Genomic DNA, 22687 nt, shown 5'->3' on the forward strand with positions numbered 1-22687 from the left:
CTGTTGGCATTCTGTCCACAAACATACAATCTCTCCTTGTCACACAAAATGCTTGACAACACTTAACTCATGCAGCTCATTTTTTGTAACTAGATTTTCTTATGGTGAGCGCTGTGTGCTAGGCCTGCTTTTTGGTAAAATGGTAAGAGTAATTGATAGAATTAGTAAGTAGGAGCATTAGGAAGAAGCATTTAGTAGAGGTATTAGCCAGGAACATTAGGCAGGAGCATTAGGTAAAAGTAGTTAGTAGGAACATTAGGTAGAACATTAGGCTCAGACTGGGGTGTCTAAATGTGTGTGGATGTAACCAAGATGTGAAAAAAGGAGAGATAGGTAGTATGTTTGAGGAAAGGAACCTGGATGTTTTGGCTCTGAGTGAAACGAAGCTCAAGGGTAAAGGGGAAGAGTGGTTTGGGAATGTCTTGGGAGTAAAGTCAGGGGTTAGTGAGAGGACAAGAGCAAGGGAAGGAGTAGCAGTACTCCTGAAACAGGAGTTGTGGGAGTATGTGATAGAATGTAAGAAAGTAAATTCTCGATTAATATGGGTAAAACTGAAAGTTGATGGAGAGAGATGGGTGATTATTGGTGCATATGCACCTGGGCATGAGAAGAAAGATCATGAGAGGCAAGTGTTTTGGGAGCAGCTGAATGAGTGTGTTAGTGGTTTTGATGCACGAGACCGGGTTATAGTGATGGGTGATTTGAATGCAAAGGTGAGTAATGTGGCAGTTGAGGGAATAATTGGTATACATGGTGTGTACAGTGTTGTAAATGGAAATGGTGAAGAGCTTGTAGATTTATGTGCTGATAAAGGACTGGTGATTGGGAATACCTGGTTTAAAAAGCGAGATATACATAAGTATACGTATGCAAGTAGGAGAGATGGCCAGAGAGCGTTATTGGATTACATGTTAATTGACAGGCATGCGAAAGAGAGACTTTTGTATGTTAATGTGGTGAGAGGTGCAACTGGAGGGCTGTCTGATCATTATCTTGTGGAGGCTGAGGTGAAGATTTGTATGGGTTTTCAGAAAAGAAGAGTGAATGTTGGGTTGAAGAGGGTGGTGAGAGTAAGTGAGCTTGGGAAGGAGACTTGTGTAAGGAAGTACCAGGAGAGACTGAGTACAGAATGGAAAAAGGTGAGAACAATGGAAGTAAGGGGAGTGGGGGAGGAATGGGATGTATTTAGGGAATCAGCGATGGATTGCGCAAAAGATGCTTGTGGCATGAGAAGAGTGGGAGGTGGGTTGATTAGAAAGGGTAGTGAGTGGTGGGATGAAGAAGTAAGATTATTAGTGAAAGAGAAGAGAGAGGCATTTGAACGATTTTTGCAGGAAAAAAACGCAATTGAGTGGGAGATGTATAAAAGAAAGAGACAGGAGGCCAAGAGAAAGGTGCAAGAGGTGAAAAAGAGGGCAAATGAGAGTTGGGGTGAGAGAGTATCGTTAAATTTTAGGGAGAATAAAAAGATGTTCTGGAAGGAGGTAAATAAAGTGCGTAAGACAAGGGAGCAAGTGGGAACTTCAGTGAAGGGCGCAAATGGGGAGGTGATAACAAGTAGTGGTGACGTGAGAAGGAGATGGAGTGAGTATTTTGAAGGTTTGTTGAATGTGTTTGATCATAGAGTGGCAGATATAGGGTGTTTTGGTCAAGGTGGTGTGCAAAGTGAGAGGGTTAGGGAAAATGATTTGTTAAACAGAGAAGAGGTAGTAAAAGCTTTGCGGAAGATGAAAGCCGGCAAGGCAGCAGGTTTGGATGGTATTGCAGTGGAATTTATTAAAAAAGGGGGTGACTGTATTATTGACTGGTTGGTAAGGTTATTTAATGTATGTATGACTCATGGTGAGGTGCCTGATGATTGGCGGAATGCGTGCATAGTGCCATTGTACAAAGGCAAAGGGGATAAGAGTGAGTGCTCAAATTACAGAGGTATAAGTTTGTTGAGTATTCCTGGTAAATTATATGGGAGGGTATTGATTGAGAGGGTGAAGGCATGTACAGAGCATCAGATTGGGGAAGAGCAGTGTGGTTTCAGAAGTGGTAGAGGATGTGTGGATCAGGTGTTTGCTTTGAAGAATGTATGTGAGAAATACTTAGAAAAGTAAATGGATTTGTATGTAGCATTTATGGATCTGGAGAAGGCATATGATAGAGTTGATAGAAATGCTCTGTGGAAGGTATTAAGAATATATGGTATGGGAGGCAAGTTGTTAGAAGCAGTGAAAAGTTTTTATCGAGGATGTAAGGCATGTGTACGTGTAGGGAGAGAGGAAAGTGATTGGTTCTCAGTGAATGTAGGTTTGCGGCAGGGGTGTGTGATGTCTCCATGGTTGTTTAATTTGTTTATGGATGGGGTTGTTAGGGAGGTAAATGCAAGAGTTTTGGAAAGAGGGGCAAGTATGAAGTCTGTTGGGAATGAGAGAGCTTGGGAAGTGAGTCAGTTGTTGTTCGCTGATGATACAGCGCTGGTGGCTGATTCATGTGAGAAACTGCAGAAGCTGGTGACTGAGTTTGGTAAAGTGTGTGAAAGAAGAAAGTTAAGAGTAAATGTGAATAAGAGCAAGGGTATTAGGTACAGTAGGGTTGAGGGTCAAGTCAATTGGGAGGTAAGTTTGAATGGAGCAAAACTGGAGGAAGTAAAGTGTTTTAGATATCTGGGAGTGGATCTGGCAACGGATGGAACCATGGAAGCGGAAGTGAATCATAGGGTGGGGGAGGGGGTGAAAATCCTGGGAACCTTGAACAATGTGTGGAAGTCAAGAACATTATCTCAGAAAGCAAAAATGGGTATGTTTGAAGGAATAGTGGTTCCAACAATGTTGTATGGTTGCGAGGCGTGGGCTATGAATAGAGTTGTGCGCAGGAGGATGGATGTGCTGGAAATAAGATGTTTGAGGACAATGTGTGGTGTGAGGTGGTTTGATCGAGTTAGTAACGTAAGGGTAAGAGAGATGTGTGGAAATAAAAAGAGTGTGGTTGAGAGAGCAGAAGAGGGTGTTTTGAAGTGGTTTGGGCACATGGAGAGAATGAGTGAGGAAAGATTGACCAAGAGGATATATGTGTCGGAGGTGGAGGGAACGAGGAGAAGAGGGAGACCAAATTGGAGGTGGAAAGATGGAGTGAAAAAGATTTTGTGTGATCGGGGCCAGAGCATGCAGGAGGGTGAAAGGAGGGCAAGGAATAGAGTGAATTGGAGCGATGTGGTATACCGGGGTTGACGTGCTGTCAGTGGATTGAATCGAGGCATGTGAAGCGTCTGGGGTAAACCATGGAAAGCTGTGTAGGTATGTATATTTGCGTGTGTGGACGTATGTATATACATGTGTATGGGGGTGGGTTGGGCCATTTCTTTCGTCTGTTTCCTTGCGCTACCTCGCAAACGTGGGAGACTGGCAAAAAAAGAAAAAAGAAAAAAAAAATAAATAAATTAGGTAGGAGCCTCTTTAAACACTGCCCCTAGACTTGCCTTCCACCGTTGGCCTGTTAAGAGTGAGGCACTTAAGGCTAAGAAGTGGCACTGGAATTCACTATTATGGAGACTCTATTGCCATGGCCACTCCCTTGAGGAATTTCTAGAATGGAACAGACATCAGAATTATAGATATAATGCAGTACGTATATATAATATAGATGAATGCTTAAATACTGATACAGAATGTGTGATGGACTTAGGTATATAAAAATTCTTCTCGACTTACAATGGGGATTATGTTCTGATAAACCCATCATAAGTTGAAAATATAAATCGAAAATACATTTGATACACTTGATACTGTACATCTAATCTACCGAACATCTTAGCATAGCCTAGCCTGCCTTAAGCATTCTCAGGAGGTAGGTAGGAGGTAGCTTACAGTTGGGCAAAATCATCTAACACAAAGCCTATTTTATAGAAAAGTGTTTCTTTGCTGTGAACTTTCTTGGTGTCTTGGGTATAACTCCTTGCTAGGCAGTTATCTTTAATTTCATCTCAAGAATAATTGCTATCCTCTTCTTCTCACCAGAGGCAGGAGACACAGATGGGCATTTTGTAAACATGATGGGATGCAAAAACTTTAATCACAGAGTAAGAAGAAAAAAATACACTGGCAACACAGTCCACTGTAGAGTAATGCTTGTTTACACTCGTGATAGTGTGGCTGACTGGAAGCTGCAGCTTGCTGCCACTGCGCAGCACATGAAAGAGTATCATACCGCACATTGCTAGCCCAGTAAAAGATCGAAATTCAAAGAATGGTTTTTACTGAATGCATATCACTATCGCACCATCGTAAAGTTGAAAAATCTTGTCGAATCATCATAAGTTAGGGAGCATCTGTTCCTGTAAATACAGATCTATACAAAATCATGCTTGAATAAGAAGGATTGTACTCTGCCCACCTACCTGCTTCATGTAGTCCAGAAAGTATACCACTTCTTTAGATTTTTTTTATTTGTGAATAACATACACATGTTCTCTGAGAAAATCCCTGAGGGTCAGTTGCACAGTATATAAGTTAAAGGGCTCATAGCACATGTAAACATGGTTTTACCAGGTTGAGTTTTTTATCATTATCATTTTCTTTAGAAAATTATGCTCTGCTTAATTGTAATAATGCTTATAGGGATAGGGGAGAAAGAGTACATCCCACGTTTTCCCTGCATGTTGTAGAAGGTGACTAAAGGGGGCGGGAGTGGAGGGCAGGAACTGCCCCTTCCTTGTATTTGAATTTCTGAAGTGGGAAACATAAGAGTCAAGCAGAGAGTGCTCATCCTCCTTGAAGGCTCAAATTGGGGTGTCTGAATGTGTGTGGATGTAACCAGGATGAGAAAAAAGGAGAGATAGGTAGTATGTTTGAGGAAAGGAACCTAGATGTTTTGGCTCTGAGTGAAACGAAGCTCAAGGGTAAAGGGGAAGAGTGGTTTGGGAATGTCTTGGGAGTAAAGTCAGGGGTTGATGAGAGGACAAGAGCAAAGGAAGGAGTAGCACTACTCCTGAAGCAGGAGTACATGGGGTGCTCAGTGTTGTAGATCAAAATAGTGAAGAGCTTGTGGATATGTGTGCTGAAAAAGGACTGGTGATTGGGAATACCTAATTTAAAAAGAGAGATTACACATAAGTATATGTATATGAATAAGAGAGATGGCCAAAGGGTGTTTCTGGATTATGCGTTAATTGACAGGCATGTAAAAGGGAGACTTTTGAATGTTTATGTGCTGAGAAGGGCAGCTGGAGGGATGTCTGATCACTATCTTGTAGAGGCGAAGGTGAAGATTTGTAGAGGTTTTCAGAAGAGAGAATGTTGGAGAGAGGAGAGTGGTGAGAGTAAGTGAGCATGGAAAGGAAACTTGTGTGAGGAAGTACCAGGAGAGATTTCGAGTGTAGAATGGCAAAAGATGAGAGCAAATGATGTAAGGGGAGTGGGATGTATTTTAGGGAAGCAGTGATGGCTTGCGCAAAAGATGCATGTCGCATGAGAAAGGTGGGAGGTAGGTGGATTAGAATGGGTAGTGAATGGTGGGATGAAGAAGTAAGGTTGTTAGTAAAAGAGAAAGAGAGGTGTTTAGACAATTCTTGCAGGGTATTAGTGCAAATGACTGGGAGATGTATAAAAGAAAGCGGCAGAAGAGTAAGAGAAAGGTGCAACAGGTGAAAAAGAGGGCAAACAAGAATTGGGGTGAGAGAGTATCATTAGAATTTATGGAGAATAAGAAGATGCTTTAGAAGGAGGTAAATAACGTGCGTAAAACAAGAGAACAAACGGGAACATTGGTGAAGGGGGAAAATGGAGAGATAATAACAAGTAGTGATGAAGTGAGAAGGAGATGGAGTGAGTATTTTGAAGATTTGTTGAATGTGTGATGATAGAGTGGCAGATATAGGGTGTTTTGGTGGAGGCAGTGTGTGAAGTGAGAGGGTCAGGGAGAATGGTTTGGTAACCAGAGATGAGGTAGTGAAACCTTTGTGGAGGATGAAGCCGGAAAGGTGGCAGGTTTGGATGGTATTGCAGTGGAAATTATTATAAAAGGGGTGACTGTGTTGTTGACTGGTTGGTAAGGATATTCAGTGTATGTATGGATCATGGTGAGGTGCCTGATGATTGGTGGAATGCATGCATAGTGCCATTGTACAAAGGCAAAGGGGATAAAGGTGAGTGTTCAAATTACAGAGGCATAGGTTTGTTGAGTATTCCTGGAAAATTATATGGGCGGTTTTTGATTGAGAAGGTAAAGGCATATACAGAGCATCAGATTGGGGAAGAGCAGTGTGGTTTCAGAAGTGTTAGAGGATGTGTGGATCAAGCGTTTGCTTCAAAGAATGTATGTGAGAAATACTTAGAAAAACAGATGGATTTGTATGTAGCATTTATTGATCTGGAGAAGGCATATGATAGAGTTGATAAAGATGCTTTGTGGAAGGTTCTAAGGGAATATGGTGTGGGAGTTAAGTTGCTAGAAGCAGTGAAAAGCAGTATGTAAGGCATGTGTATGAGTGGAAAGAGAGGAAAGTGATTGTTCCCAGTGAATGTTGGTTTGTGGCAGGGGTGTGTGATGTCCCCATGGTTGTTTAACTTGTTTATGGATGGGGTGGTAAGGGAGGTGGATGAGAGGGCCTGAGAAGTGAGTCAGTTGTTGTTTGCAGATGATACAGCACTGGTGGCTGATTCGGGTAAGAAACTGCAGAGGTTGGTGACTGAGTTTGGTAAAGTGTGTGAATGGAGAAAGTTTAGAGTAAATGTGAATAAGAGCAAGATTACTAGGTTCAGTAGGGTTGAGGGACTAGTTAATTGGGAGGTGAATTTGAATGGAGAAAAACTGGAGGAAGTGAAATGTTTTAGATATCTTGGAGTGGACTTAGAAGCGGATAAAACCATGGAAGCAGAAGTGAGTCACGGTGGGGGAAGGGGCAAAAGTTCTAGGAGCATTGAAGAATGTGAGGAAGGCGAGAATTTTATCTCAGAGAGCAAAAATGGGTATGTTTGAAAGAACAGTAGTTCCAACAATGTTATATGGTTGTGAGGAATGGGCTATAGATAGGGTTGTACGGAGGAGGGTGGATGTGTAAATGTTTGAGGACAGTATGTGGTGTAAGGCAGTTTGATTGAGTATGTAATGAAAGGATAAGAGAGATGTTAAGTAACTAGAAGAGTATGGTTGAGAGAGCAGAAGAGGGTTTATTGAAATGGTTTGGACACATGGAGAGAAATGAGTGAGGAAAGATTGACCAAGAGGATATATGTGTCAGAGGTGGAGGGAATGAGGAGAAGCGTGAGACCAAATTGAAGAATGTGAGGAAGGCGAGAATTTTATCTCAGAGAGCAAAAATGGGTATGTTTGAAAGAACAGCAGTTCCAACAATGTTATATGGTTGTGAGGAATGGGCTATAGATAGGGTTGTACGGAGGAGGGTGGATGTGTAAATGTTTGAGGACAGTATGTGGTGTGAGGCGGTTTGATTGAGTATGTAATGAAAGGATAAGAGAGATGTTTAGTAACTAAAAGAGTGTGGTTGAGAGAGCAGAAGAGGGTTTATTGAAATGGTTTGGACACATGGAGAGAATGAGTGAGGAAAGATTGACCAAGAGGATATATGTGTCAGAGGTGGAGGGAACGAGGAGAAGCGTGAGACCAAATTAGAGGTGGAAGGATGGATTGAAAAGGATTTTGAGCAATTGGGGCCTGAACATACAGAAAGGTGAAAGGCATGCAAGGAATAGAGTGAATTGGGATGATGTAGTATACCAGGGTCAATGTGCTGTCAATGGACTGAACCAGGGCATGTGAAGCATCATGGAAAGGTCTGTGGGGTCCTGGATGTGGAAAGGGAGCTGTGGTTTTGGTGCATTACACATGACAGCTAGAGACTGAGTGTGAACAAATGTAGCTGTTTTGTCTTTTCCTGGCGCTACCTCTCTGAAGGAAGGGGGAGGGGATGCTATTTCCTCTGTGGAGGGGTAGCAACAGGAATGGATGGAGGCAGTAAGGATGAATATGTACATGTGTATATATGTATATGTATGTATACATTGATATGTACATGTATGTATATGTGCGTATATGGGCATTTATGTATATGTGTATATGAGAGGTTGGGCCATTCTTTGTCTTTTTCCTTGCACTGCCTTGCAGATGCGGGAAATAGCGATTAAGTATAATAAATATATAAGAATATGTGAAAATATTTCACACATTTAGAGTAAAGCAAATATTAGAACTACCACAGCTAAAGGTTTGAAAAGGCTTAAAGAACTAATGGAGAAGGTTCAGAGGATGTCAGAAAAGCTGATACCAGAGCTGAGTTATAGTGAGAGGGTAAAGACCGAAAAATATATCCAACATGGAAGAGACAAGACTAAGGGGTTCAAACCAGTTTGATGATGTTCACAGTGATGGATGAATGAAAATGTGAATCCTGATAGAATACGAAAGCCTAAAAATTTGTGTGATAATTTCAAGATGGAGTCCTGTGAGTGTAGAACTCCATTTCCTGCTCTCACTGATGACAGTAGGTACTGTTAGGGAAACTGGCTGATGATGATCTTACTTGTCTTTGAAATGTTGAAAGTTATTGTAAATTCTGTATTCTTGTATGATTAAGTCCCTTCAAGACAAAATTTTGTCACTTCTAAGCATAGATTTTCTGAATTAAGCTTAATGAATTGTTGAAATATCTTTTTCTTTTCTTTCAAACTATTCGCCATTTCCCGCGTTAGCGAGGTAGCGTTAAGATCAGAGAACTGGGCTTTTGAGGGAATATCCTCACCTGGCCCCCTTCTCTGTTCCTTCTTTTGGAAAAAAAAAAAAATAATGAGAGGGGAGGATTTCAAGCCCCCTGCTCCCTCCCCTTTTAGTCGCCTTCTACGACACGCAGGGAATACGTGGGAAGTATTCTTTCTCCCCTATCCCCAGGGATAATATATATATATATATATATATATATATATATATATATATATATATATATATATATATATATATAAATATATATAAATATATATATATATTTTTTTTTTTTTTTTTTATACTTTGTCGCTGTCTCCCGCGTTTGCGAGGTAGCGCAAGGAAACAGACGAAAGAAATGGCCCAACCCCCCCCATACACATGTATATACATACGTCCACACATGCAAATATACATACCTACACAGCTTTCCATGGTTTACCCCAGACGCTTCACATGCCTTGATTCAATCCACTGACAGCACGTCAACCCCTGTATACCACATCGCTCCAATTCACTCTATTCCTTGCCCTCCTTTCACCCTCCTGCATGCTCAGGCCCCGATCACACAAAATCTTTTTCACTCCATCTTTCCACCTCCAATTTGGTCTCCCTCTTCTCCTCGTTCCCTCCACCTCCGACACATATCCTCTTGGTCAATCTTTCCTCACTCATTCTCTCCATGTGCCCAAACCACTTCAAAACACCCTCTTATGCTCTCTCAACCACGCTCTTTTTATTTCCACATTTCTCTCTTACCCTTACGTTACTCACTCGATCAAACCACCTCACACCACACATTGTCCTCAAACATCTCATTTCCAGCACATCCATCCTCCTGCGCACAACTCTATCCATAGCCCACGCCTCGCAACCATATAACATTGTTGGAACCACTATTCCTTCAAACATACCCATTTTTGCTTTCCGAGATAATGTTCTCGACTTCCACACATTCTTCAAGGCCCCCAGAATTTTCGCCCCCTCCCCCACCCTATGATCCACTTCCGCTTCCATGGTTCCATCCGCTGCCAGATCCACTCCCAGATAACTAAAACACATCACTTCCTCCAGTTTTTCTCCATTCAAACTCACCTCCCAATTGACTTGACCCTCAACCCTACTGTACCTAATAACCTTGCTCTTATTCACATTTACTCTTAACTTTCTTCTTCCACACACTTTACCAAACTCAGTCACCAGCTTCTGCAGTTTCTCACATGAATCAGCCACCAGCGCTGTATCATCAGCGAACAACAACTGACTCACTTCCCAAGCTCTCTCATCCCCAACAGACTTCATACTTGCCCCTCTTTCCAAAACTCTTGCATTTACCTCCCTAACAACCCCATCCATAAACAAATTAAACAACCATGGAGACATCACACACCCCTGCCGCAAACCTACATTCACTGAGAACCAATCACTTTCCTCTCTTCCTACACGTACACATGCCTTACATCCTCGATAAAAACTTTTCACTGCTTCTAACAACTTTCCTCCCACACCATATATTCTTAATACCTTCCACAGAGCATCTCTATCAACTCTATCATATGCCTTCTCCAGATCCATAAATGCTACATACAAATCCATTTGCTTTTCTAAGTATTTCTCACATACATTCTTCAAAGCAAACACCTGATCCACACATCCTCTACCACTTCTGAAACCACACTGCTCTTCCCCAATCTGATGCTCTGTACATGCCTTCACCCTCTCAATCAATACCCTCCCATATAATTTACCAGGAATACTCAACAAACTTATACCTCTGTAATTTGAGCACTCACTCTTATCCCCTTTGCCTTTGTACAATGGCACTATGCACGCATTCCGCCAATCCTCAGGCACCTCACCATGAGTCATACATACATTAAATAACCTTACCAACCAGTCAACAATACAGTCACATAAATTATATGTATATATAAATTATATGTATATATAAATTACATGTTTTTTTTTTTTTTTTTTTTTTATATGCTTTGTCGCTGTCTCCCGCGTCTGCGAGGTAGCGCAAGGAAACAGATGAAAGAAATGGCCCAACCCCCCCCATACACATGTACATACACACGTCCACACACGCAAATATACATACCTACACAGCTTTCCATGGTTTACCCCGGACGCTTCACATGCCTTGATTCAATCCACTGACAGCACGTCAACCCCTGTATACCACATCGCTCCAATTCACTCTATTCCTTGCCCTCCTTTCACCCTCCTGCATGTTCAGGCCCCGATCACACAAAATCCTTTTCACTCCATCTTTCCACCTCCAATTTGGTCTCCCTCTTCTCCTCGTTCCCTCCACCTCCGACACATATATCCTCTTGGTCAATCTTTCCTCACTCATTCTCTCCATGTGCCCAAACCATTTCAAAACACCCTCTTCTGCTATCTCAACCACGCTCTTTTTATTTCCACACATCTCTCTTACCCTTACGTTACTTACTCGATCAAACCACCTCACACCACACATTGTCCTCAAACATCTCATTTCCAGCACATCCATCCTCCTGCGCACAACTCTATCCATATCCCACGCCTCGCAACCATACAACATTGTTGGAACTACTATTCCTTCAAACATACCCATTTTTGCTTTCCGGGATAATGTTCTCGACTTCCACACATTTTTCAAGGCTCCCAAAATTTTCGCCCCCTCCCCCACCCTATGATCCACTTCCGCTTCCATGGTTCCATCCGCTGCCAGATCCACTCCCAGATATCTAAAACACTTCACTTCCTCCAGTTTTTCTCCATTCAAACTCACCTCCCAATTGACTTGACCCTCAACCCTACTGTACCTAATAACCTTGCTCTTATTCACATTTACTCTTAACTTTCTTCTTCCACACACTTTACCAAACTCCGTCACCAGCTTCTGCAGTTTCTCACATGAATCCGCCACCAGCGCTGTATCATCAGCAAACAACAACTATCTCACTTCCCAAGCTCTCTCATCCCCAACAGACTTCATACTTGCCCCTCTTTCCAAGACTCTTGCATTTACCTCCCTAACAACCCCATCCATAAACAAATTAAACAACCATGGAGACATCACACACCCCTGCCGCAAACCTACATTCACTGAGAACCAATCACTTTCCTCTCTTCCTACACGTACACATGCCTTGCATCCTCGATAAAAACTTTTCACTGCTTCTAACAACTTGCCTCCCACACCATATATTCTTAATACCTTCCACAGAGCATCTCTATCAACTCTATCATATGCCTTCTCCAGATCCATAAATGCTACATACAAATCCATTTGCTTTTCTAAGTATTTCTCACATACATTCTTCAAAGCAAACACCTGATCCACACATCCTCTACCACCTCTGAATATATGGTGTGGGAGGAAAGTTGTTAGAAGCAGTGAAAAGTTTTTATCGAGGATGTAAGGCATGTGTACGTGTAGGAAGAGAGGAAAGTGATTGGTTCTCAGTGAATGTAGGTTTGCGGCAGGGGTGTGTGATGTCTCCATGGTTGTTTAATTTGTTTATGGATGGGGTTGTTAGGGAGGTAAATGCAAGAGTTTTGGAAAGAGGGGCAAGTATGAAGTCTGTTGGGGATGAGAGAGCTTGGGAAGTGAGTCAGTTGTTGTTCGCTGATGATACAGCGCTGGTGGCTGATTCATGTGAGAAACTGCAGAAGCTGGTGACTGAGTTTGGTAAAGTGTGTGGAAGAAGAAAGTTAAGAGTAAATGTGAATAAGAGCAAGGTTATTAGGTACAGTAGGGTTGAGGGTCAAGTCAATTGGGAGGTGAGTTTGAATGGAGAAAAACTGGAGGAAGTGAAGTGTTTTAGTTATCTGGGAGTGGATCTGGCAGCGGATGGAACCATGGAAGCGGAAGTGGATCATAGGGTGGGGGAGGGGGCGAAAATTCTGGGGGCCTTGAAGAATGTGTGGAAGTCGAGAACATTATCTCGGAAAGCAAAAATGGGTATGTTTGAAGGAATAGTGGTTCCAACAATGTTGTATGGTTGCGAGGCGTGGGCTATGGATAGAGTTGTGCGCAGGAGGATGGATGTGCTGGAAATGAGATGTTTGAGGACAATGTGTGGTGTGAGGTGGTTTGATCGAGTGAGTAACGTAAGGATAAGAGAGATGTGTGGAAATAAAAAGAGCGTGGTTGAGAGAGCAGAAGAGGGTGTTTTGAAGTGGTTTGGGCACATGGAGAGGATGAGTGAGGAAAGATTGACCAAGAGGATATATGTGTCGGAGGTGGAGGGAGCAAGGAGAAGAGGGAGACCAAATTGGAGGTGGAAAGATGGAGTGAAAAAGATTTTGTGTGATCGGGGCCTAAACATGCAGGAGGGTGAAAGGAGGGCAAGGAATAGAGTGAATTGGAGCGATGTGGTATACCGGGGTTGACGTGCTGTCAGTGGATGGAATCAAGGCATGTGAAGCGTCTGGGGTAAACCATGGAAAGCTGTGTAGGTATGTATATTTGCGTGTGTGGATGTATGTATATACATGTGTATGGGGGGGGTTGGGCCATTTCTTTCGTCTGTTTCCTTGCGCTACCTCGCAAACGCGAGAGACAGCGACAAAGTATAAAAAAAAAAAAAAAAAAATATATATATATATATATCTTTCTTTCATACTATTCGCCATTTCCCGCATTAGCGAGGTAGCGTTAAGAACAGAGGACTGGGCCTTTGAGGGATTATCCTCACTTGGCCCCCTTCTCTGTTCCTTCTTTTGGAAAAAAAAAAAAAAAAAAAAAAATGAGAGGGGAGGATTTCCAGCCACCCGCTCCCTTCCCTTTTAGTCGCCTTCTACGACACGCAGGGAATACGTGGGAAGTATTCTTTCTCCCCTATCCCCAGGGATATATATATATATATATATATATATATATATATATATATATATATATATATATATATATATATATATAGATTACAGAGGTATAAGTTTGTTGAGTATTCCTGGTAAATTATATGGGAGGGTATTGATTGAGAGGGTGAAGGCATGTACAGAGCATCAGATTGGGGATATTGAAATATGTATTCTGTAAGACTAATCTGGTAATATTGAGTGGTTTGCTGAAGTTAGATTGAGTGCTAATGATATGGTTAATCCACTCAGCCTTGAGGTAAGTATTATGCAGTAATGTCTGTAAGTGCTAAGTGAATGCTGTATATAGCTCTGTATATATATATATATATATATATATTTTTTTCATACTATTCGCCATCTCCTGCATTAGTGAGGTAGCGTTAAGAACAGAGGACTGAGCCTTTGAGGGAAATCCTTACTTGGCCCCCTTCTCTGTTCCTTCTTTTGGAAAATCAAAAACAAGAGGGGAGGATTTCCAGCCCCTCGCTCCCTCTCTTTAGTCACCTTCTATGACATACAGGGAATATGTGGGAAGTATTCTTTCTCCCCTATCCCCAGGGATAAGCATTGTATATATGTACACATATTACAAGTAAATAGCATTTAGAACCTGCATTAGGCATTGAGAATACTCTGTGAAGGTCACAGTATATTCATACCACAATCTTTGGGCTCGTGTTTCTAAAATCCATAGAATTCCAAAATCTTGACATTTCTTGGTTCCAAGGATTTGATGTTTCTTTATCATTTCCTATGCTAACTTGTTTCTTCAGGCTTAGGTTACTGCCTAAGGTGAAATCTAGAAACTTGTTAGACTGAATGACTTTGGAGGTGGCTAGGGCATAATGAAACAGTAGATGATTGGACATGACTGGAATAAGGCTGGCATGCACGGCTATAGTGTGTATTTTTTATCCTTTTTCTCGCCCTCTTTCCAGAATTAGGAAAATGTGCTGTGCAAGCAGGTATGCAAGGGTGAAGGAAGACTGATATGTTGAATGGAGAGGGTCTGCGTGAAGAGCTGGACTGTATAGGAGTGAAGTGCATTTATGATGCTGATGTAGATTATTATATCCGTAAACAGAAATATATCTATTCTGTTTTTACAGTGAAAGAAGTTGTCACCGCAACATCATGGCAAGCATAGCATCCCGCTTACCCTTGGTAAACCAGCTAGGGAGAAACATGGCTATGGACTACTTACCCATAATCAGAAGTCTTATTCGTTACGATGAACTTGGTGCTGCTGTCAGTAAAAATCGACGAGGACGCCGTTTCTTGAGTCAGTTAGCACATTTAGGTTTTGACATTTCTCTGGAGGATAAGCTGAAAATGGCTAATGCCTTGATCTCTTAGTATTTCGAAGGTGCCTTCAAAGTGTATATGTATTTTATTTATCCTGTATATATTATAGAAATTGAATGGGTAGAATATATGGTAGGTACAGTGTTAGAAATTATAGATTGTTATTTTTTTAAGAAATGTAAGTTTTCATCATATATACTTGTACAGTAATATGCAGTATATTTTTAAGATTTATATAGTTTTGATCAAACTAATTTTGTGTTACTGAACAACCATGTGTGGTTTGAGAAGTTTCAGAATAGAAAGAGTTGTACTAAATGATGCATCACTGTAGAAGAAATAATAGTAAACTAGCAAGTGCATTTTTGAAATTTTATAGTCTCAATGTAGAGTAATATTTGATGCAATTAAGGCCACTGCAGGTCACTACAATGTGAACTTAGTTAATCATTGAAATACCCCATTTACATACCAGTTGACCTTGACAAACTAAAAAGATGTTAATACTTTTGTTTAGGCCTTAGTACTTTTTTGCTTTAGTAGTGAATAAGTTTTATTGCAATCTTATACTTTCATAAAATTGGTTGTATAAGGAGACTAGATTAGCATTCTTAAAAGCTCAAGTTAATGCTTGCTCCACATTAGATGTAAGGTATGTCATATTTTTTTTTTCATAATTGATTGCCGATTTCCTGCATTAGCAAGTTAGTGCCAGGAACAGATGAAAAAGGGTTACATCCTCACACATCCATTTTCTAGCTGACGTGTAATGCACTGAAACCATAACTCCCTGTGCACAACCAGGCCTCACCGACCTTTCCATGGTTTACCCCAGATGTTTCACATGCCCTAGTTCAGTCCATTGACTGCATGTTGACCCCAGTATACCATATTGTTCCAATATACTCAGTCCTATGCTTGCCTTTCACCTTCTGCTTGTCCAGGCCCCGATCACTCTAAATCTTGTTCACTCCTATCTGGTCTCCTCATTCTCCTTGCTCCCTCCACTTCTGACAGATATGTCCTCTTTGTCAATCTTTTTCACTCATTCCCTCCAAATGTCTAAACCATTTCATCTTTCTCAACGACACACTTTTTATTACCACACATTTTGCTTACCCTTTCATTACTTACTTGATCAAACCACCTCACCCATATTGTTATCAAACATTTCATTTCCAACACATTCACATACCTCCATGCAACTCATGCCTCTCATCCATATAATATCATTGGGACCACTGCACCTTCAAAGATACCCATTTTTGCCCTCCCAGGTAATGTTCTCTCTTTCAACACATTCTTTAGTGCTCCCAGAACCCTCACCTCTTCTCCCACCCTTTGACTCACTTCCACTTCCATGCTTGTGTTAGCTGCCATGTCCACTCCCGGTGTCTAAAGCACTTCACTCCTTTAGAGTTTTCCAATCGAACTCACACCTCAACTAACCTGTCCTCGTCCTTGCTAAACCTAATAATCTTGCTCTCATTCATATTTACTCTCAACTTCCTCCTTTTGCATAATTTTCCAAACTCATTCACCAACTTCTGTTTCTGCCACAAATCTGCCACAGTGCTATATTCCACATTGAGTATCCTGCATATTGTAGGGAAAAGGCATCCCGAGGAAGAGGAAACCTGTTCATTAGATAACCCATACTTAAAAGTTTGAGTCTGACAGTAGGTTCAGTGGTAAATAAAGAAGCAGTGATTGCTTTAAGATCGTGCTATGTCTAGACAAGTGAGAGAGGCCAGAAATCAGATGAGTGTAGATATAGCCAATTTTCAGTTAGTAGAGCAAGACTCTAATTTTCCAACCTGAAGATTTGATAGAATTCTCTCTGCTGACATTCAGAGCTCATCAATGTATTACCTTCATTGTATATATCTTCAACTTAAGTTTGTCAGACGACAGGTTTCAAGACATGATAAGTGCTGTAAGTAAAGTGTTTGCAAAAATTATTCAGGTTTGCATCCTTGAAATATGATACACTATTCTGACAATGCAGCTTTGATTGGTATTATGTTTTTTATCTTTCACTTTATTTGCACTGTGAATATGTACATTGGCTTTGATCACAGTAAATATTTGATATTGCGCTGCTGTTAGATAAGTTGGCAGTTGAAGAAAATGCTAGATATTTCCTGGGATATATGTTAATAGTATTTGTATATAACTGTCAGTTGTTTACTTTGTATAATTTTTTTTTTCACTTGAGATAGAGAAAACTTATATTGAAAAATCTTCAATTTTTTTAAACTTGTTGTTAACACTCTGTTTCATGTCATTTTACTTATGAATTATACATTTTCTTCTGTATCAAGCTCATTTATGAAAATATAGATTGAAGAAATTCATTTTATTCTGCTGTTCACAAAAGATGGGTGTCAAAATTGAAAGGCAAAAGGTTAAGATATTGTACTGTTTATATCTGTAATCAATTAATGTAAATAGCTTATTTTGGGCCAGAATACCAGTAATGTTCAGAAGGGTACATAATTTGTTAAAACACTAGCGATATGCAATAGATGGAATATTTGTAGATTCTTTGAAAAACTGCTCTTGGGTTTTATATGAAATATGAAGGAAAAGAGTATAGTATAAACATCAGGCATATACCATAACCCATTTTTCCTCGATATTTTCTTAAATCATTAGAAGGGCTATGTGTATGTCCATTTTTATGGTTTTTAAATATAAGTGAATAAGCTTTTCAGGAAATTTTCCTCTTTTTTTTTAGTAGAATCTGTAAAACTTGCTCACATGTGAATTTATGGTACCAGATATGACAATAGCTTTTCCAGCAACTGTTTTCACCATTGACCATGTAAGTAACCAAACTGAGAGTTTTTGTTAACCTGTTATACCATTGTGGACACAGTTTGCAGTAGAAATTAAAGACCACTAAGAAAAATATGACTTGGCTGTTGGGTATACTGAACATACACAACCTTAAGGTAGGTACAGGTTGTACCTCTTTAATCCGGCATCATTGGGATCTGGCTCTTCCCAGACTACAGAAAATGCCAGAAAATAGAAATTGACCCCTTAAAAGGCCCTCAGGTGAACATTCTCACCAATTACCATCAGATTGGCTTTATGTGTTCCTGCAGTATTGCTGCATCCTAGAATTGTAGCCCTATCTTTGGTATCCTTACTCCCCGATGGAGACTCCTCAGTATCTTGGGCAAGGGTTTTTTGTGGCATATGACGCCATTACAGGGCAGATTCATCAGCATTATACACTTGTTCTGGGGCTATAAGAAATTAACTACTGTTGATTAGCTCGGCTGCAGTGTAAACAGATCTTGGCACCTTAGCACTGCTAACAGTGCTGCCCTGGTGGCAGATCCACAAACTAATGGCGGCAGATTCTAGTTGCCAGACCACAGAGTGCCAGATTAGAGAGGTACAACCTGTACTTAGTCAAATGCTTCCCCAGTTACATCCCAGAAGCTCATACAGGTACACCAAATTTCTAGCAACTGATGGTTTGGCACCCCCTTCAGTCTGGACAAAATTACGCGAGGGAACTTGAAATTACTGCGGCCACCAGACTAGTTTACTGGGCAGCCACAGATGGTGTTATGTGTAGGGCGCTCTTGTTTACATTCTTTACATTGTACTTTTTGGTGGTGATATCACAATTCTGTGAGATTCTTAGCTTATTTTGCTTAAATTTAAACCAGCTTTGGCTTCTAAGACATATGGGAGTGTCATTCGTGGTGTCATACATAAACACTAGTCCATATCATAGAACTATTGAGAAAATGGACCATGGTGTTCAGTGCGTAAGCTGTGACATCTACAGTATTAGTTCAATTACTGTTTATGATATAAAGAAGCAAAGGGAGAAAATATGAATTGAAATTCTATGCAAACAGTGATTCCAAGAAGCAAATGATGATTAGAAGAACTATGAAAGATGGTAAGAGTACTGAGCACAATCAAGTGATGATGGAATGGTTTTGACAGCATCAGAGTGATGGAGTGGACTTGGCAGGTAGCATGATAATGGACCAGGCTAAGATGTTCCATAAAGAACTTAGATTACAACATGAGCATGACTATGGTGAAGGATGGCCTGAAAGATTCAAGAAGCATCATGAAATTTCCATGAATAAAGTGTGCAGAGAAAAGCGGTCTGCAAACCACAAAGGAGCTGCCGAGTGTGTGGACAAATTTGTGAAACTCATAGCTAATGAGCACCTCAGTCCTGAGCAGGTGTATAATGCAGATGAAACTGCATTATTCTGGTGATGCACACCTCGGAAAACACTAACAGCAGAAGACGAAGAAGGCCCTCACAGGATTCAAACAATCTAAGGACAGACTTACTATCTTAGGGTGCTCAAATATTTGATATTTGTTTGATTTAAATTTCTAGTAGTCCATGATATACTTTAGACAAATCGGAGATGTATAATTAGTGGGTTAGAGATGTGTTGATGAATTATTATTACGTGACCACGGTTGGTCCAGCAAAATGGTTAAGCCAGCAAAGTTTTGGAACTAATAGTGCCAGAAAATCAGTGGTGTACCTGTACTGGTGTGCCATGTTTAGTTGCAAGGTCACCACCCATCTAGCAAGCCATCAAGTTCATAGTGTCATTACCACTGATAAGTGCTTCTTTTACAGTTAAGTGTTCTTTTCACTTTAGCTATATTTATTGACCCTTCGGTATTTGTCTGTGAAGCTTGTCTTACAATGGCACCAGCTATTCACAACCTTTGTGGTAGCATACAAAGATTGTTAATTCTGCATAAACTGTGGTAATGTGGAAGAGAAAATTAAACAAAGTGATTTATGAAAATAAGACAGCACTCAAAGCCTTAATGGCAGAAAATATAATACTTAGGGATGAGTTATAGCATTTGAAAATGCTATAAAATAACCTTACCTTCACTACCTCCCCTCCCATGCCTTTTCCTCCCTACCATCCTGGTCCACTCCTCCCTTGCTCATCCCCTACCCACACAACCTACCCTCCAACACCCGTTCTGTGCCCACTACCTGCTCCATCCCTCCTTTGCTGTCACCTTCCCCTAATAGCCAATGCCCTCGCAGTCCCTCCAAAACCTCATGTTCACCCTACCCATCAGCCCCCTTATCCTGCTACCTCCTAACTACCTACCTCACAGCCCCTCCTAAACCTCATCATGTTCATGCTACCTTTCAGCCTTCTGTCCTGCCTCTCACCCCTACGTAAATTCCTCCCACCCTCACCCGCTCCCAGACCCATCTCTCCACTAAGGCCCTCCCTCGTCCAAATTCCATAACCTCCAGGTTTTTGTCACACCTCAACCACCCTTCTAGCTGTTCCCTTCTCCCTTCCTCATTGGACCAGTATCCCCCATCCTGCCTCTGTCAGTCACACTTAAGAGTAGTTACTTTGCAGTACTCAGCACTGTGCAAGAAAAGAGCATCAACAGCTGTTCCATGATTCTTGAAGATTCACTAGAAAGAAATCTGTGTATACAAATAGAGGTGAATTTGAGAGCTAAAGGAACAGTCCATGTCTACCCTGGTACCAGAATTTCCCACATTAAACAGAAGATTTAAGACATTTATGTACCATCAAAAAAGTCATTATTGATAGTAAGTGTTTGGAGCAATGATGTTTATCATAAGACTACAAATTCAGAAGTTATCATAGAAGAAAGATAGATGATATTGTTATTGTTGATGCTTCCCTGAGGCAAAGTGTAGGTAATTATGCTCTAAGTAGAGTGCTAGGTGTAAATGAGAACTTGAAATACCTGTGCATGAATGCTAATGTCAGTTTTGTAGACCATAGATCAACTTTGTAGAATAGAGGGGATTATACAACAATAACAGCATTCACCTTCATAGTACAGTGTGACAGAATCAGAGATCAGGCTGCAGTACAACTGCAGGGTAAAAATTTTTGTTAAGGCGTAATAGAGGTCAGTATGTCGACCATATGGTGCAGGCTGTAGAGGTCACTTCAAGTCGTATTACATGTCATACAGGGGAGGCCATAAGAGTCCCCTCCCCACACCACAAAACAGTAATGACAGGGCAGGTCATGGGGGCTTATCACACCTTGGTCTTAAAATAGCTGGTTACCAAATCGTACCACCAGTCGCATTCAGAAATCACACAAAGTAAATGGGCTTTACATAGATACAAGATCCATCCAAAACAAAATAACTGAATTGTAGTGCTTGATAAACAGTAAACATATTGCTGTCTTTGGATTTACAGAAACATTTCTGAACATGAAAAACAATGATCTTATTTCTGCGTACACTTTGTCAGACAACAAATTATTTGTAAGGGATAGAGATGTTTGAGGAGGTGGAACAGGAACAGCCTTATATATAAAATCTTGCCCAGGCCTCATTGATCTTCACACTGTAACATCTGCTGTTGAACACTTGTGCATTCATATTAGCACAGAATTTTTCAAACTTTACATGAACATCATATTTAGATGACTTAGTCACTCAATAGATATTGACAATGTCATGTGCAGGAGTTGTCATTGAGCAATACAGGATGAAGACTCGATCATTCTGGGGATTTTAATCTTCCAGAAATCAACTAGTGAACTATCTCAGGTGTAGAAAGTGAATCTTGTAAGCTTATCAGCTTTCTCAAAAAAATGTTCTCTACCAAACGAGGGAAGCTATTATACTTGATTTAGTTCTTGCATCCCAGGAGCTCCCAGTAACTAATACCCATGTTGGTGAACTTCTCAGCACTTGTAACCATAACTTGGTTAGGTTCAGTGTAAGTCTCAACACCAATTCCCCTAAAATCAGTGTGATTACACTTAACTTTAAAAGGGTGGATTTTAATGGGTTTTGCGATGCATCAAAGAGTCTCACACTTGTTGGTTATTTCCAGAGGAATTATGAGCAAGTTTTAATTGTTAGATTATGCACCAACAAGACACATTTATACCTATGCATCACAAAAACATTTAAACCAACAACAGGCCTGAATAGTTCTCCCCAGATATCATATGAGCTATAAGGCACAGAAATGATATCTACAATCTTAAGAAAACAGACAATGACTCAAGTATTGAACTTGATATAACACACCTAGGAGAGACTTGAAAAGATTATCAAGCGAGTCTTGAGAGAGTATGAAGTGAGTATTGCAAGAGATAGTAATAGAAATCCTAAAAAATTTTATGAATATATCAGTAATAAGAAACATATAATAGGACCCTTAGTTAATGAAGATAGAGAACTCATTATGGATGATAAAAGCTCCAACAGGACAATGATAACATACAAAATAAATTTCGTGGTCTAGTAACAGTTCCAAAGAACAAAAGAGCAACAATTAGTGGGCTAGAATGTTGACTTCAAGAGGACAGCTATAACCATGACTTCAAGAGGAATATTGTGCTCATACAGCTGCAGGAAACCAAGTATCACAAGTGGATTGGTAACAAAAGAACACACATGCCCTAGAAAATAACAAAGGTGAATGCAGTAAAGTCTCTTGCAGCCTTTGCAGTGAGCTTAATACAGGAGATCATGTTCAAAATGTTGAACTTGAGAACATGACCTTAAGGCAGTACAAATTTAGCCAAAATAACGTAAGTGCTTATGTCTGCACCCTCATTCATGTAGGACAAACACACATTTGGTGACATCTCTATCAACAGAAACCAGAGTTAAGTTAGACCTTTTTTGCCTTGGGAGAAGCAGAATGGCAGTGGGAAATATCACAAGGATTTGTGTCATGTAAGGACAAGGAAATTGAGAAACTTAAGGCAAAGATCACTGAGGTGTTGGCTCTATGTGCCCCAACTAGCTTCCATAATACAACTCTGGGCTTACA

At 40.6% G+C, this 22687-nt stretch overlaps 1 protein-coding gene across 1 annotated transcript in view; it reads left to right on the plus strand.

Moving 5' to 3' along the window:
• elg1 (enhanced level of genomic instability 1) overlaps positions 1 to 17775 on the plus strand; it is a 310678-nt gene extending 292903 nt beyond the window's left edge. The window contains 1 exon segment of the mRNA XM_071667249.1: positions 14667 to 17775. Within this exon segment, the coding sequence (XP_071523350.1) occupies positions 14667 to 14913 (247 nt within the window). The 3' untranslated portion in view covers positions 14914 to 17775.
• The last annotated feature ends 4912 nt before the right edge of the window (positions 17776 to 22687 follow it).

The sequence above is a fragment of the Panulirus ornatus genome, chromosome 11, assembly GCF_036320965.1.
Source record: "Panulirus ornatus isolate Po-2019 chromosome 11, ASM3632096v1, whole genome shotgun sequence".
Taxonomy (NCBI): Eukaryota; Metazoa; Arthropoda; class Malacostraca; order Decapoda; family Palinuridae; genus Panulirus; species Panulirus ornatus.